Below are 16348 nucleotides of genomic sequence, written 5' to 3' on the forward strand. Positions count from 1 at the left end.
ACAGCCTGATTATGCCATAGGTGCTTAATAAATGTATTAAATAAATAAATGAAAGAACCTAGCAGGAGTCAGAGGTGGTTCGTGGTAGGGAGGGAGAAGGAAAAGGCCAAGAACTAAAAAGGAGTGCAAAAAGGAAAAATGTGGAGCAAGAAAGCAATGGGCAAAAAAGGGAGTCAGCAGATGCTGATCAGTAAAGAGGAGAGTGGAGAGAAGGAATGGAGACTGCTGCAGATGATGGAGAAAACAACAAAGGAAAACTGAGTGTCTGGGAAGCTTGGATTTTAAAAAGTGAAATGACTTATGAGGCAAATTCAGATATTACATACTAGCCATGCCCGGAGGCCCCTGCTTAGGAGATGGAGATGATCAATGACTGCTGAGAATCTTTGTGGACTAGTATCAAGGTGTATTTATTGCATGGGTACAATAAATGTATACAGCATCTTCTTAAGGATTACTACAATAACAGATAAGACAGGCCTTGCCCTCAACAAGGTTACAGTCCAACAGGGAGAAAAGCTAGGCCAGGGACTCAGACAAAATGATGTCAGGTAGAATGTAATCAGCCCCTCTGGAGGTGCAGTGAACTGGTATTGAGAAGAATTAGGGGCAAGAAAATCATATGAAGTCATGAGGCTCAAGAAAGACTATGGCAGGAGGGCTATGAAGATAATGGATAGGATTGCACCAGGTATTTTAAGGTGACAGAATAAAGAACCACAAGAGATCAAGAAGCAGATGGCACAGTGAGTGGTCCAAGTTAGTTCCAGTAAAAGGGGTGTATGGACTGTTAGGGGTGTGGAGACATGGCCAGTATGTCTTGAAGTCACACTGTGAGACGAACTTAGATTGCCCTACTGAGGTGCTGAAACTCCAGGGAGGCAATGGGAAGCAAGTGAAGGATTTTTCTCTGTGTAGAGAAATCAGCATTAGAAATGATTCCCAGGCAGGATGACTGGGCAGAAAGAGGTTAAGTCAGAGTAAGGAGCTGGCTTGTGCAGGCTGAGGCAGTTTGGTTCTGGAGAGACCAAGTGGCCATTTAGGTGTTGCCCATCAGCCAGTAGGAAAATCTGGCCACAGACACAGGCTGAGTCCTCTCCCAAGACCAGGCAGATAGCATGAGGTTCTGGTCATTCATTCCCTCAGGGGATAGCGACCTAGAAAGGACGGGAGGAAAAGACCAGCCAAAGAGAAGGCAGCCAAGAGGAAAAGTCACAGAAAACAGCCACGTAGGCGGGGGTTTCAGTACAGAAATTATAGCCAGTGTCTTGGAATCCGGAACGTGTGCGTTTGAACCCCTGGCCCAGCTAGTGACGGTTAGCAGGGGGAATTCGAAGCATTTTGGGGTCTGTTTCTTACATGTGAAATGGAAATGAGTTCGATCTCAAAGGGTTGAGGGCATTTGCTGAGAGAAATTCTTAGGACCAGGTTTGCACAAAGTAGGAGCCATGTGGTGAACAGAGGCTTGAAAGAAGGAACAAGAGAGGTTGGAATTCTTCCCCTGGGGAGCGTCCAGAAATGGGTGGCATAGACCCCCAGGAAGTCCAAAGCCTTTCCTTTTGTAGAACGCCCTGCAAGGATAAAGGGTGAGCTCACTGTAGTTCTCACCGCTTCCCTCCCCTCCAACTCAGTCCGAGTCCATCCCGCTGCGCCTCCAGACAGCAAACTCCCTCCCCTCCGCTTCCCGCTCGGCTCCCACTCCAGCCAGTCCCTGGAGTGGCCCCGACGCGCATGCGCCTTCCCGCGCCCCTCCCCAGCGTTCCACGTTTCAGTTTTCTCCCTTTTCCGCCTCAGCTCCAGCTCCGCCGCCACGATTGGCCAGCCGACCTCCTCGTCTCGGCCAATAAACGCTGCCCTCTCGCCCCCGTGTTACTGGGTAGAACAAAACAAAAACAAACAGAGCGAGAGGGGCCAGAGACGCTCCGAAGCGGCGGCAGAGGCGGAGGAGCAGGGTCGGGGCTGGCAGACCGGGGAACTGGGCGAGCAGCGGCGGTGGCCCGAGGGGTCAGTACCGGAGGGCGCGGCTCGCACGCTCAGGAAGACTGCCCCTTTTCTCTCATCCCCCGTCCCTCCTTGGAGGGAGCCGCACGTTGACTGGGGGAAGAGGCGTGAGGCCGCAGCCGGGTCGGGTTAGGGCCGGCCGGGCGGGGGTCTGGCCACCTCCTCAGTACCCCGCAGGTTGGGCCGCACTCGCCTCGGACCGCGGAGGGGCGGCCTGGGTTCCCTCGGGCTGGGCCCAGCCGGGAGCGCGGAGGCGCGGGCCCGCCCCTTCCCGGCGCCCCCTCCCCGCTTAGCGAGGCGGGCGGGGCGCTAGCGGGCGACCCCCAGAAGAGGTTTAATTTGGGGGGTGAAAGTTGGGAGGTGTGGTTCCGGCGGGACTGAAATCCTGTGGGGGAGGTTTGCGCCCTCTCCGCCCTCTTCCCGCTGGAGTCCTCTGAGGAGGCGGCCCCCGGCCCCGGCCGCCGCGTTCCGGCACCTCTCGGAGGCCGGCTGGGGGCTGCGGAGGGCGGGCCGGGCGCCCGCGGGGACGGCCCGCGCTCTGGCCGGGGGCGCTGGGAGGCGGACGCGGGCCCTCCGGCCTGCCCTGCTCAGACTTCGGCGCGCCCCTCCTCCGGCAAAGGCTCTTTTTTTACTTTAGGTAAAAAATCTCCCAGAGAAAACAAAGGCTGGAAGGGAGCCCCCTTTCTGTGAAACGCTTGCTGTGTCCGCTGCGTTTGTCAGTTTGGGGCTGTTACGTACGTGCAGATTGTTGCAAGAGCTTCGAACTGTCTGCAGACCTGCACAGCGCGGGTCCCCGGGGCCCTAGTGAGAAGTGACCGCGCGGCCCGCAGCGGTGTAGTGTCCGCAGATGGTTAAAACTAGCAAAAATGCGGCCGGCGTGTCCGTGTGTGTTGAGGGGGGAGAGGTTACAGCCTGTTTTTAACTTGTATTTTTACTATTAATTTCCATGTTTTTCTTTTTTTTAAAGATACCACTGCAGATGTGTTGTGAATTTAATTATTGGGATTTATACCCTTAATATTCCTTCATTATCGGTTTCTTGAATTCCCTAGCATCTCAGCAGACATCTTTGAATTATAATTGGTCTTTCTATAGAACTCGTGAAAGGAAAAATAATCGTTAGGACTGCAAAAATAAATGCCCATCGGATGTTCACTGTAGTGCTCACATTTACATTATTGTGGTGGAATGCTTGTAGCTGATTTTAAGTTGCTAATTAGCTGTAATTGTAGCCCAGGAATGACTACAGGTAATTCTCCAGTTAACAAATGGCCTATCTAAACTTCACTCCGCAAAATGTCAGAGTAATTTATGAGGTATTTCTCAGGAAATAGATTTTGGCCGGGGGAGGGGGGCGACTCGCACTTGTACGGAACATCTTGGCAATTGTTTCTGTGTGACACACGTTTTTTCCTAACGTGTTTGAGTACTTTTCTCATTGAAAATTAATGTTTGTGGGTTAGTATGAAGGAAATGGGGTTGAGATTTTGTTGCTTTACGTTTTCTTGTTTGGGGCAAGAATCTTTAGGATTTTAACGATTATTCATATATTGGGGAAAAACTATTTTGAAGACAGTAAAAACATGGAACATATCTTTATGCTTCTCTAAACTCTTAAAAAATTTTGGTTGCTATCAAAGGTGACTTGAATTCTTCATCACGTCATCATTGCCTAAAGAGACACAAAGATATTTTTTTGTTAGGATTACTTAATAAATTAACTTGATAGCCATTATTTGATAATTTTCTTTCCTGACTGAATGCCTTCTGTTTAACAGTTTAAAGTAATTACTGTTTTTAGTGTTTGGAAAGCATTATTTAAAAATTTGATTCAACACTGGTAGTCTATGTGTTAGTAAGCTGCTTTCTGTTAACCCTAAAAAGGAATCTTCTGGTAGGACATTGAAATCGTAACATTGAACTACCGCAAACAGTGCTGGATTTGGAAGGTTTTGTCCTAGTTCTGTATTAGTTCTAGTTTGGAGTTCTAGTACTGGCTCTTCCACTGAGTAGCTGTCTCCTTGGATGAGATAACCTATGAATGTAACTGTGTGCGAAGTGGAACACCTCTATCTCAAGATTGTCCTGTAAGGTACATGAACTAATAATATAATACATGTAAAATTCTTTTTGAATCATGAAAGGCATTATAAACATAAGTTGTAATTATTGCCTCTTTTATTAGCTGAGTTCCTCAGAAATTACTGGTAAGGATATTTTCATCAAGAATGAAAAGGACTTTTTAATGTAACTCAAGTTTAAAAAACTCAAACATGTGATGCTATTTGTTGCCTATGTGATTCAGACACTGAAAGGAAACAGAATGTAGCATTTTAGCCTTGAAGACACCAGTGTTTAGATTCTCAAACCATTTTTGTTCGTGTATCTGTGTGAATCTCTATATACATATATATTTTTTTTTTTTGGTAGAGACAGAGTCTCACTTTATGGCCCTCGGTAGAGTGCCATGGCATCACACAGCTCACAGCAACCTCCAACTCCTGGGCCTAAGCGATTCTCTTGCCTCAGCCTCCCGAGCAGCTGGGACTACAGGCGCTCGCCACAACGCCCAGCTACTTTTTTTGGTTGCAGTTTGGCCGGGGCGGGGCCTGAACCCGTCACCCTCGGTATATGGGGCCGGCGCCCCACCGACTGAGCCACAGGCGCTGCCTATATACATATTTTTAAGATTAATTTTTTTCCTAAATCCAGAGTTGGTGGGAATTATAGTACTGAAAAGTGATTAGATAGAATCACATATGTCAGTTTATTATAATAGAATATACAGAGTGATTTCACCATTCTTCTGAAGCAATATGGTAGCATTTTGGTAGTCTTAAGGACTGTGCCTTATTAAGAAGCTTATAATTTTAGCATAGGGTATATTTGTTTTTGTTTCACAAAATCTTTTCTGGAATAAAAGGATATAAACTAATAAGATGTTAACAAATGATAGTATATATTGAGGAATTTAAAAGTCACTTTCACCTTTGAGTCCCAGGGGCATTGTGTATCATTGTTATCCTAAAATGACATCTAATAGTAATTTATATGAAAATATGTTTTTCCTCTAATTTATTAGACATTTTCACTAATTTGTGCATTTTATTTTATTTTATTTTTTTGTTTTGAAATAGGGTCTCACTGTGTTGCCCAGACTGGTCTTGAATTCTTGGGCTCAAGTGATGCTTACACTTCAGCCTTTTGGGTAGCTGGGACTGCCAGTCCCTGGTTTAATTTGTGAGTTTTGTGAGCAACGTGGTTGTAAATGCCTGGTTGCATATCCTACCTATGTGATTTAAACAAATAGGCACTTAAGTACTCTAAACCAGTATTTAAAAAATATTTCCAGAGAGATTCTGAAATCCTATTTGGTTATGTCTTCTGTTAATGTATATATTTTTAGAACTATTTTGATAGTCTTTCTTTAAAATTACATTGGATCTGTATCTCTAAGTTAATTGTTGAAAAGTAACATTGCAGCATTAATTTTAAGGCATTTTGAGACTGAGGTTTGAAATATTGAGATGCTGTGTCATCGTACTTAATTCCTTTCTAAGATTGGTCAATTTTTAAAAAAAAAACAAATTTTGGGCGGCACCTGTGGCTCAGTGAGTAGGGCGCTGGCCCCATATGCCGAGGGTTGCGGGTTCAAACCCAGCCCCGGCCAAACTGCAACAAAAAAATAGCCGGCGTTGTGGCGGGCGTCTGTAGTCGCAGCTGCTCGGGAGGCTGAGGCAAGAGAATCATGTAAGCCCAGGAGCTGGAGGTTGCTGTGAGCTGTGTGACGCTACGGCACTCTACCAAGGGCAGTAAAGAGAGACTCTGTCTCTACAAAAAAAAAAGAAAAATAAAAAACAAAAAAACAAATTTTTCAGATTATAAAAATAATATGCTAATTATAGAAAAAGCTTTAAAATTTTTTTTCCTGTCTCAGTCTTAATAGGTAATGAAGTGGCAGTTCTGTCTCAGCTTTCATATAATGCTGAGGTGTGAAAAAATAACATGGTCTTGTGCTGTTCTTGATTAACCAAAACTGTATTTATATTTTGGAGTAGTTGTCATAATTCATTGGTAGAGAACCCCCAGGATTCATGTTGCTATAGATGTATATCAGATTAATTTTTAGTGCTTGGTATTCCTAAAAGATGTTTTTGGGGAATGTATTTCTTGATATAAAAATGTATAGCAAATATCTTTTAACTCCAGCTAAAGGGGTGCTTTATCATATATGGGAATTTGGGTTTTTTTGACTCATACAAATTTGTTGAGAAGATTGGAACCAAATATTAATAAGGGTAAGTTGTCTTTGAAAGGAAAGTGAAGTTTTTTTTTTTAAATGGAATTATATGGATTTTTTTACAGTGTCCTTAAGTAAATTGAATTTAGCTAAATCATACCAATTTAGAAAATGCTTATGCTTTTTAATCTTCTTTTTAAAAAATAGATTCTAAAGGAAGACTTTCATTTGGTAATTTGTTTAATCAGTGCAAGTGAAATTAAGAAACAATGGATGTAGAAAATGAGCAGATACTGAATGTAAACCCTACAGGTAAGTAATAATAAGTGTATCTTAAACCTTGATTGTCTGGTGAGCAAGCTTTAGGCCATTCCTTAGTTTATGAAAATATGATAGTAAAATCATGTTTACATTAAATACTAACTTATTAATGCTATAAGACAACTGGTAATATTTTTAAAATCAAATTTGTGATTCTTTTTTTGAGACAGAGTTTCAAGCTGTCGCCCTTGGTAGAGTGCTGTTGCATCACAGCTCACAGCAACCTCCAACTCTTGAGCTCAAGCGATTCTTCTGCCTCAGCCTCCCAAGTAGCTAGGACTACAGGCACCTGCCACAATGCCTGGCTTTTTGTTGTTGTTGTTGCTATTGTTGGAGTTGTCATTGTTGTTTTAGCTGGCTGGGCCAGGTTCAAACCCGCCAGCTTCGGTGTATGTGGCCAGTGCCCTACGTATTGAGCTACGGGTGCTGTCCAAATTTGTGATTCTTTTAGGAAATCCATCACACATTCTATTTTTTTGTCTGTCCTTTCACATTTCATACATTCTTATTCTCCACTATTTATAATAAAGTACAGGCAGTCCCTGAGTTACAAATACCTGATTTATGTGCAACTTGCACTTAATGGAGGCTGTTATTGGTATATATACCTGTTCCATCTTTTCTACAAATTCAACTTAAGAACAAACCTATAGAACAGTAGTTCTCAACCTTCCTAATGCCGCAGTGATTTTCATTGTTAAAAAGGGGTTGCCACCCACAGGTTGAGAACCACTGCTACAGAACCTATCTCATTGTAACCTGGGGACTGCCTGTATATAGTACAGATTCGAGAAAAATAGTGAACTAACTTACTAATATTCACACATGGGCTAGTGGTTTCTATAATATAAATTATTACTGGTATCTTTGCTATCTTTCCTAATTTAATTATTTATATATTTTAAATTACCTATGGTATTTTCCCTAATTTTCCATGGTGCTTGAATAGCACATTATTATCATAAAAATTAACATAGTTTTCTGGATTAGATGACCAAAAATGTTGAGTAATTTTAAGACAGCACAGCTTAAAATGTATTTATAGCTTTAGGATAAGCTCCCCAAAGAGTTAATTAGGATTGTGCAATATCTGGATACTGAGAATGGTTAATAATGGTATATTTTTAGATAATTCTTTGCCTTATAATTTTATTTATATTGAAAGCTCTCAATTTTATGTAATTTTAAATAGACATATTTCATGATTAAATACTACAGCTTTATTTCTTCAATGACTTTAATTCACAGTTATGTACAACATAGTTTTCTTTGATCTAAGCAAACACTTTGCAATTGAAACTTTGTCTTTTCTATATAAAACCTGATGTAAAGTATGCTAGACAATTAGAGTTGAAAAATCACATAATGATTATTTTTGTGTTGCTATATACGATAGCTGTATGAATACTTGCTTTTTTAGGTTATAAATAGGTAATTTGTCCCTTCTTAATTGAGTTTGGATGATAATAATACGGCTTAAGAATTTGATTGGCATAGTGGCTCATGACTATAATCCTAGTACTTCAGGAGGCTGAGGTGGGAAGATTACTTGAAGTAATCTTTGAGGCCAGCCTGAAGAACATAGTAAGACCCAGTCTCTATAAAAATTACAAAACGTAGCCAGGCATGTTGGATGGCACACACTTACATATTCCCAGCTACTCAAGAGGCTGAGGCAAGAAGATTGCTTGAGCTCAGGAATTTGAATTTGCAGTGAGCTATCCTAACGATGCCACTGCACTCAAGCCTGCATGACAGAGTGAGACCCTGTCTCCAAAAACAAAAAAAAGAATACATTTTACACATAGGTGATTTCTTCTTTTATGTGGTGTCTGATGTGATGATAACCACTAGCCATGTCAGTTGAGCTTATGAAATGTAGGTACTCGGAATTGAGATGAAGGTGAAATATTTCAACTTTCTATATTGATTGCATGTTCAAATGATATTGTGGTTATATTAGATTAAATAAAATATATTAAAATTAATTTTACTTGTTAATACAGCTACTAAAAAATTTAAAATCTCATCTGGCACATGTTTTATTTCTGTTAGATAGCACAGTTTTAAGATTTAGACTTTTTGTTTTCTGATTTAAGTAAAACCTAGTTCTAACCCTGTTCTTGGTGCCCATGCATAGTACTACTTAAAATAAAAGATTGTTCTTTGGGCTTGGCGCCTGTGGCTCAAGCGGCTAAAGCGCCAACCACATACCCTTGAGCTGGTGGGTTTGAATACAGCCCGGGCCCACCAAACAACAATGATGGCTGCAACCAAAAAATAGCCAGACGTGGTGGGTGCCTGTAGTCCTAGCTACTTGGGAGGCAGAGGCAGAAGAATTGCTTCAGCCCAGGAGTTGGAGGTTGCTGTGAGCTGTGACGCCACAGCACTCTACCCAGGGCAACACTTTGAGGCTCTGTCTCAAAAAAAAAAAAAAAAAGATTGTTCTTTGATATTTGACTAGGTCTAAAGCAAGACCCTCTTTGCAATGAATTCTTCCTATAGCAGATAGTTCAAGTCAGGGAGACTGGTATACTAATTCTAGCTTCTTCCTTTAGCTTCGCTACTTCAGTTCCCTCATGAGTAAAATTAGGGTGTAAATACCCTCTGTATAGATTTTTTGTATGATTTATTATATTGTATATATGTCAAGCCTGTGAAGCACAAATCTATAATATATGAAAATATACTAAAAATATTATTCTAATTACCACTTACTAGACACCAGTAATGGAAATGTAATTGGTGCTGTGGTCATATAATTTGAAGTGCATACTATTGAGATGTTAGAGAATTCAGAGAGGGAATTTAATGCACAGAAAATTTTGAATTCACTACATTCTGTACTCATGATTTTTTATGCTTTTTATTTTGGTTTTCTTAAAGTTAGATCAGTAGTGGTTGTGGGATTCCAAAATTTAGGGGAGTGAGTATGAATAGCAAAATATAAAAAGGCAATTGATGAAAACATGGGTTAAAAAGGATAAGGTCAGATATATAAATTATACTGTGAGAGAATGAATGCTTGCTGCACACACAAACATTTGAAAGATGTTAAAATAGTTGAAGAAAAACTCATTTGTGGGAAATAGATATGTTTGAGTTGAAGGACAGTTTGAAATATTTTATTACACTTTTAATTCCTTTATTTTGTGGATCAGTTTTGTGGTTCACAATAGTGGTAAAGTACTGAAAGCACTATATTATAGGTAGATGTTAATTATATTTTTTCAACTTCCTAGTCTTACATGAAAATAATATGTAATTTGCCTGATCTCTGGTCTGTCTCCTTCCCCTTAATCTTTTATTTATTTCTCTTTATGTTCATTCCCTTGTTCATCTTCCCTGCCTCTTCAGCCGTCAACTCAACACTGTTGTATTCTAGCTTTATGTTTTCTATAATTACAATCATTTGAAATTCAAAATGTGGGGTTTGAATCCTAGCCACAATCATTTCTTTTTTTTTTTTTTTTTTTATTGTAGAGACAGAGTCTCACTTTCTGGCCCTCGGTAGAGTGCCGTGGCCTCACACAGCTCACAGCAACCTCCAACTCCTGGGCTTAAGCGATTCTCTTGCCTCAGCCTCCCCAGTAGCTGGGACTACAGGCACCCGCCACAATGCCCGGCTATTTTTTGGTTGCAGTTTGGCCGGGGCCAGGTTTGAACCCACCACCCTCGGCATATGGGGCCGGCGCCTTACCGACTGAGCCACAGGCGCCGCCCGCCACAATCATTTCTAAGTGTGTAACTTCTCTTTTAAACACCTTTCTTCTGTAAAATGTGGATAAACAATTTCTTTATAGAGCTTTGTGCAGTTTATAGGCTATGTATGTGAAGTGCTTAGTATAGAACCTAGGATGGTAGCATAGAACCTAGTTGATCTAATAGGTAACAGTAATACTACTGGTAATGATAGAAGAAGCAGGGGTAGTGCTGCTACTGCTAGACTACAGTTTATTACTACTACTAGTTTAGTTATTATGATGTCCCAAAGTTACCCTTCTAACACTAGCTTCTCATCAGTCCAGAGACCTTTTTCACTCTTCTTTAATCCAAAATGTATTTTGCTTAAAAGCCCTGTATCTTTTTCTTTAAAAGAGTCAGTATTATTTATTCCATGGTTGTTGTCTTTGCCCTTTTCCAATTAGCTTGTGACTGAATTATAGCAGCACTTTTTAGCTGGCCTCCCACTTTAATTTTCTCTTTTGTGTAATATACTTTTTATTTTTTTGGTAAAATAATTTCCCATCTCCTACCTATGATTCTAAAACTAAGTTCTGACTGTTTGAGTGTGGGGGTGATCAGCAGCGATTCTGGTGAGGTTAAGTAGGCACAAGATCAAAAAGAACCTGGGTTATAGGCGGCGCCTGTGGCTCAAGGAGTAGGGCGCCAGTCCCATATGCCAGAGGTGGCGGGTTCAAACCTAGCCCCGGCCAAAATCCAAAAAAAAAGAACCTGGGTTACAAAGTAAAGAGTTTATACTTTATTCTGGCATAAAGGGAATATCTTTATGAAGTGAGGACATGTTTTAGAAAATCAGTCTTCGTTCAGTTTGGAGAATTAATTTGAAGACTGAAGACAGGGAAACTGCTTATGAGACTGAGATAATTTGGCTGTACTTAATGTTTTTGTTTGTTTAAAACAAAACATTCCTAACTTGCTAAGTAAACATTCTTAAGTATAAAATTTCTTAACTTTCATCCTTTTTGTCAGAATTGTAAAAATTTTAACACATCTGTGCTTTTTCTTAGGTAGATTAACATTTTTGGTTTCAGTATGTCTTAAAACATGTTAACGCTCATGCACACATACCTGACATGTCATAATTATATTTTAGGCTTTTTTTTTTGAGACAGAGTCTTGCTCTGTCTCCTGGGCTAGAGTGCCATGGCATCAGCCTAGCTCACAGCAACCTCAAAGTCCTGGGCTCAAGCAGGCCTCCTGTCTAAGCCTCCAGAGTAGCTGGGACTACAGGTGTGCTACCACACCCAGCTAGTTTTTCTATTTTTAGTAGAGATGGGGTATTGCTTTGCTCTGGCTAGTCTTAAACTCCTGAGCTCAAGTGATCCTCCCTCCTTGCCCTGCCAGAGTGATAGGATTACAGATGTGAGCCACTGTACCTGGCCTATTTAGTATATTTAAAGCCATTTGAGTGATTTATCTCTGACGTTAGTTAATGAACAAAACTCTGGCCCAGTGGTAACTAACTTGGTAGCCTTTCTGACTTAAAAAGTTATCAGAGCAAAGCCAGGTGTCTCCACATGATCTCCATGGACATCTGAATTGATAGTATGAAGGGTACTGGGGGGATACAAAGAAATACAGTGCAGTTGTAGTTTCTCTTTTGAGGTTTATGACTTAGTTGGAAGAGAAAGACTGCTATATAGAAAGAAACAAAAGGGATTTCCGTGATGAGTTAAGTAAACAGTATGTGAGTATTTAGAGTTGTTAGAGAAGTTTTCATGAAGGGTTTAAGACTTGAGCTGCAACCAAAGGATTTTGATAACCAAAAAGAGCAGCAAGGATGACATTCTAAGCAGAGAGACTGTTGGGAACTCTAGATATGTTGATCTATTTTAGGGGACAATGTACCAATCTTACATAGGCTGGAAGACTTTCAGAGGGTCTAAGTTTGTGAGTCAAGTTTGGGGAGATTGGCTCGGCGCCTGTGGCTCAAGTGGCTAAGGTGCCAGCCACATACAACTGAGCTGGCGGGTTCGAATCCAGCCCGTCCTGCCAAACAACAATGATGGCTGCAACCAAAAAATAGCTGGGTATTGTGGTGGGTGCCTGTAATCCCAGCTACTTGGGAGGCGGAGGCAGGAGAATTGCTTGAGCCCAGGAGTTGGGGGTTGCTGTGAGTTGTGATGCCTTGGCACTCTACCCAGAGCGACAGTTTGAGGCTCTGTCTTAAAAAAAAAAAAGTTTGGGGAGATTAATTAGGACTTAGAGATGATAGCTTTTATGGAAAGCAAGCTTTATTTTGAAGGCAGTGAAGCATCAGCATTGAGCTCAGCAAATATATGTGAGATCACCTGTTTGCCAAATGGCTTTCAGGTCTTCAGGATTATTAATTTTTCCTGAGTATAATTTATCCACGGGGTATTTGGCAAGTCATTTAAACACTCTTAGCCTTAGTTTCCTTGTTTATATACATGTTATAATAATTAACTGCCTTACTATAGGTAAATGATAAAGTGTTCAGCATAGCACTTGATAAATAATAGTAGGTATTATAAAAATATTAGTTTATCTCCTTCTCAAGATCCTTTGTCTTTTCTTAGTATCTTTACTTGCTTAACTGTCTTAGATCACAAAAGTCTAAATGTTTTCTATTTGGTCTTGATAGTAATATAGATTTGATGATCTAAACCCATGAAATAACATGCTTCTTTCACTAAACTTTGTTTATTAATATTTCCTTAGTTTACGTGCCTTGATAATGTAAAAAGTAATCCTGTTTAGTTATTAGATTTATGTGACTGCTAATTAACCTACAAAAATGGTAAATTTATATGTAATTCAACCTACTCTAACTTACAATTATATCTGTATGTATTGTATAGTCATATACAGAAGATACTTAAAATAACTTAGAATTTTATTTTCTTTTTAAGATCCTGATAATTTGAGTGACTCTCTTTTTTCTGGAGATGAAGAAAATACTGGGACTGAGGAGATAAAGAATGAAATAAATGGAAATTGGATTTCAGCATCCTCCATTAACGAAGCTAGAATTAATGCCAAGGCAAAAAGGCGACTACGGAAAAACTCATCCCGAGACTCTGGCAGAGGAGATTCAGTTAGTGATAATGGAAGCGAAGCCCTTAGAAGTGGAGTAACTGTGCCAACCAGCCCAAAGGGAAGGTTGCTAGATAGGCGATCCAGATCTGGGAAAGGCAGGGGACTACCAAAGAAAGGTTAGTATTTACCGTGTCCAAAAAATGAGGAAATACCATGTCTGAGAAATAAGGAAAAAACAAGTGGAAACAAATGGGGGAAATAATCTGGTTTCTATGCTGTGATTTCCTTGTTCTAGGAATGAGAGAAATTTAAACCTATTGGTTTTATGGTTTGTATATATTTTTACTTAGTAATAATTTGAGGACTATCCACTTTTTAAAAGTTTATCCTTCTTTTCTTTGAGCAGATTTAGTTTTCTTGAACAGAACTTTATCGTTTGCCTCCAGCAAAATAAACACTGATGTTTTTCTCAGTTGTGAATTGTGCATGTATTCTTTACCTTTGTTTGAAAGGAGTCAGAAATTCATCAGAATTCATTAGATTCATTTTATCTAATGAATCTAATTAGGTTCATTGTTAATAATAAATATAAATTTGATTGGTAATGTTTGGATCAGAATTTTAATTTTTTCATGGGTTTGGTCCGGAGTTCTCTTCAGCTTTATTTATTTTGGGTTTTGGAAGGGTTTGGTCTATTTCAGTGCCTCATCCCCAGCAGGTAAAGTACTTACTAGCACATGGTAGACACTTTAATATTTCTTGAATGATGAGGGGTCTATAAGTTTCTGTCTATAGTAGGATTTTGATATGATTTGGAGATTTCATCAGCTCCTGAATGGTGGAAACTTTCCTAGGTTTCTTGTAAAATGTTTTTGTGATCTGTCAGAAATTATTTTTGTTGAATAACTACAGTCATTATTTGTATCAAAATGGAACCTAGATAACAGGTTTTGTGTTGGTTTGACGGCAAGGATTATACTTTCAGGTTCAAAATAAGAACTTCCAAAAAAAGAAATGTTAGTAACATGGTAAGGGTTCTTGAAAATATAATATAACAATGTAACCTGGCTTATTGTACCCTCAATGAATCCCCAACAATAAAAATATATATATATAATATAAAAATAATATAATGTCTTTTTAAAAACATTTCAGTAAATTCATGTAAAAATGGAACTTTGTAAGTTGGAATTGTTAAACTTCTGTTGGTTGGTTTGTATGTAGTAGTAGGAATAATTTTCAGTACAGTTAATGCTTAAAAAGCATTTAGTTAATTGTAACATATTATGGTTATGTAGTTGTTCTGCATTTGACCTTAAAACACTTAATAGTGGTCACTGTGTTTTCTGTTAAATAATTTTTCTCTTGTTGAGTTTTTTTTTTTTTCTTTTTTTTTAACACAGGGTCTCACTGTGTTGCCAGGCTGGAGTGCAGTGGCTCAGTCTTAGCTTATTGTAATCTTCATCTCCTGGGATCCTCCTATCTCAGCCTCTGTAGTAGCTAGGACTATAGTCATACGCCACCATACCCAGTTAATTTTTTAATCTTTTGTAGAGACTTGGTCTTGCCATGTTCCACAGGTTTGTCTAGAACTGTTGGTCGTAAGTGATCCTCTTGCCTCAGCCTCCTGAGACATTAGGATTATAGGTGTGAGCCACCACATCCAGCCCCCTTGTTCAGTTTTCTGTGCCACAAATTTTACTGGCTCACCATGTTTCTTTTTGTTTTGGTCCCAAGAAATGTCAAGTAAAATTTAGAACTCAGCTGCAATATCATCTCTCTTGAGGTCCTTAGTATAGCTATTTTTTTGGCTTTTTAATTTAATTTTACTTTTATTCTAAAACATCTGCCTTTTTGGTTTTTAATTTTATAAGCTATTTGAACTTGGTATTTTGGAAATAGATTATAAAATATACACAGTCTTATTGAAAAAACAGTCTGAATAGAAAGACTAGTGGGAGAAAAATGGAAAAAAACTAGCAGAGAAATTACTTCTTTCTAAGCTGTTATTTAGCATCTGAATACTTAATCTATTTCATATTTCAATTAAAATTTATGAACTTTATTCTCTTTCCTTTCTCAATTGTAAACTTTTTCAGGTGGTGCAGGAGGTAAAGGTGTTTGGGGTACACCTGGACAGGTATATGATGTAGAGGAAGTAGATGTGAAAGATCCTAACTATGATGATGACCAGGTATCATTATTTTACTTTTTTACATATTTAAAATGTTTACAAACTTTTTTGACTTCATGTTTATAATTTACTCATACATTTGTCAAATCATATATGTATAACGTATTTATACTCTGGTTACCAATTTACCAGTTTATATACACACATACACCTACACACATTCATAGTAAATATCTAACTCGTATATATATATATATATGTTAATTACTTTCAGATTGTAAAGTTAATTTGGGGTTAGGAAACAAAGTTAACAGATAATAATGTGCGCATAATTTCACTCGGTTACTGAAGTGAGTCAAAAGCAGATCTCTTATCCCGGCATGGTGGCGTGCACCTGTAGTTCTAGCTCCTGAGGAAGCCAAGGCAGGAGGATTCCTTCATCCTGGAGTTTGAGGTTGCAGTGAGCTAAGGCGATGCCACTGCACTCTAACATGGGTAGCAGAGTGAGACCCTGTCTTAAAAATAATAAATTAAAAAAAAAAACTCCAAAGAAAGAAAACAAATCCAAAATGTAGGTCTATACAAATTCACTTAGTATTAAGTTGATCATTTTTTTCCATGAATTCTGTTGAGTTAATATAGTTTCTTTTTATAGTAATGATAGTTCAGAAAAAGTATATCTTCTTTTAAATACCTTAAGAGTTAATAGATAATTAGGTTCCTTTTTAATATACTGTTTAGAATGGGAACTATATGGTAAGTTTTGTTTTGGGGACATTTGCATCTTTTTTCTTGGAATAATTAAATTTTGAATAGATTTTGCAGTGAATTTTTAATGTTTTTAATATATTTTTAAAGTTGATAGAATAGTATAATTAACCTGCTTGTATTCATTTCCCAGCTTTACC

At 39.1% G+C, this 16348-nt stretch overlaps 1 protein-coding gene across 3 annotated transcripts in view; it reads left to right on the plus strand.

Annotated features, from left to right (window-relative positions):
* The first annotated feature begins 1781 nt into the window (after nt 1–1781).
* PDCD4 (programmed cell death 4) overlaps nt 1782–16348 on the plus strand; it is a 34394-nt gene continuing 19827 nt past the window's right edge. Inside the window, exons 1-4 of one of the 3 annotated variants that reach the window (XM_053583621.1) lie at nt 1782–2004; nt 6449–6553; nt 13180–13482; nt 15406–15500. In XM_053583621.1, coding sequence (XP_053439596.1) covers nt 6511–6553; nt 13180–13482; nt 15406–15500 — 441 coding nt within the window. In that variant the 5' untranslated portion in view covers nt 1782–2004; nt 6449–6510. Of the gene's footprint in view, nt 2005–3256; nt 4094–6448; nt 6554–13179; nt 13483–15405; nt 15501–16348 lie in introns of those variants that run through there. The other 2 variants (XM_053583623.1, XM_053583622.1) reach the window with 2 other exon arrangements.

This window comes from Nycticebus coucang, chromosome 3, assembly GCF_027406575.1.
Source record: "Nycticebus coucang isolate mNycCou1 chromosome 3, mNycCou1.pri, whole genome shotgun sequence".
Taxonomy (NCBI): Eukaryota; Metazoa; Chordata; class Mammalia; order Primates; family Lorisidae; genus Nycticebus; species Nycticebus coucang.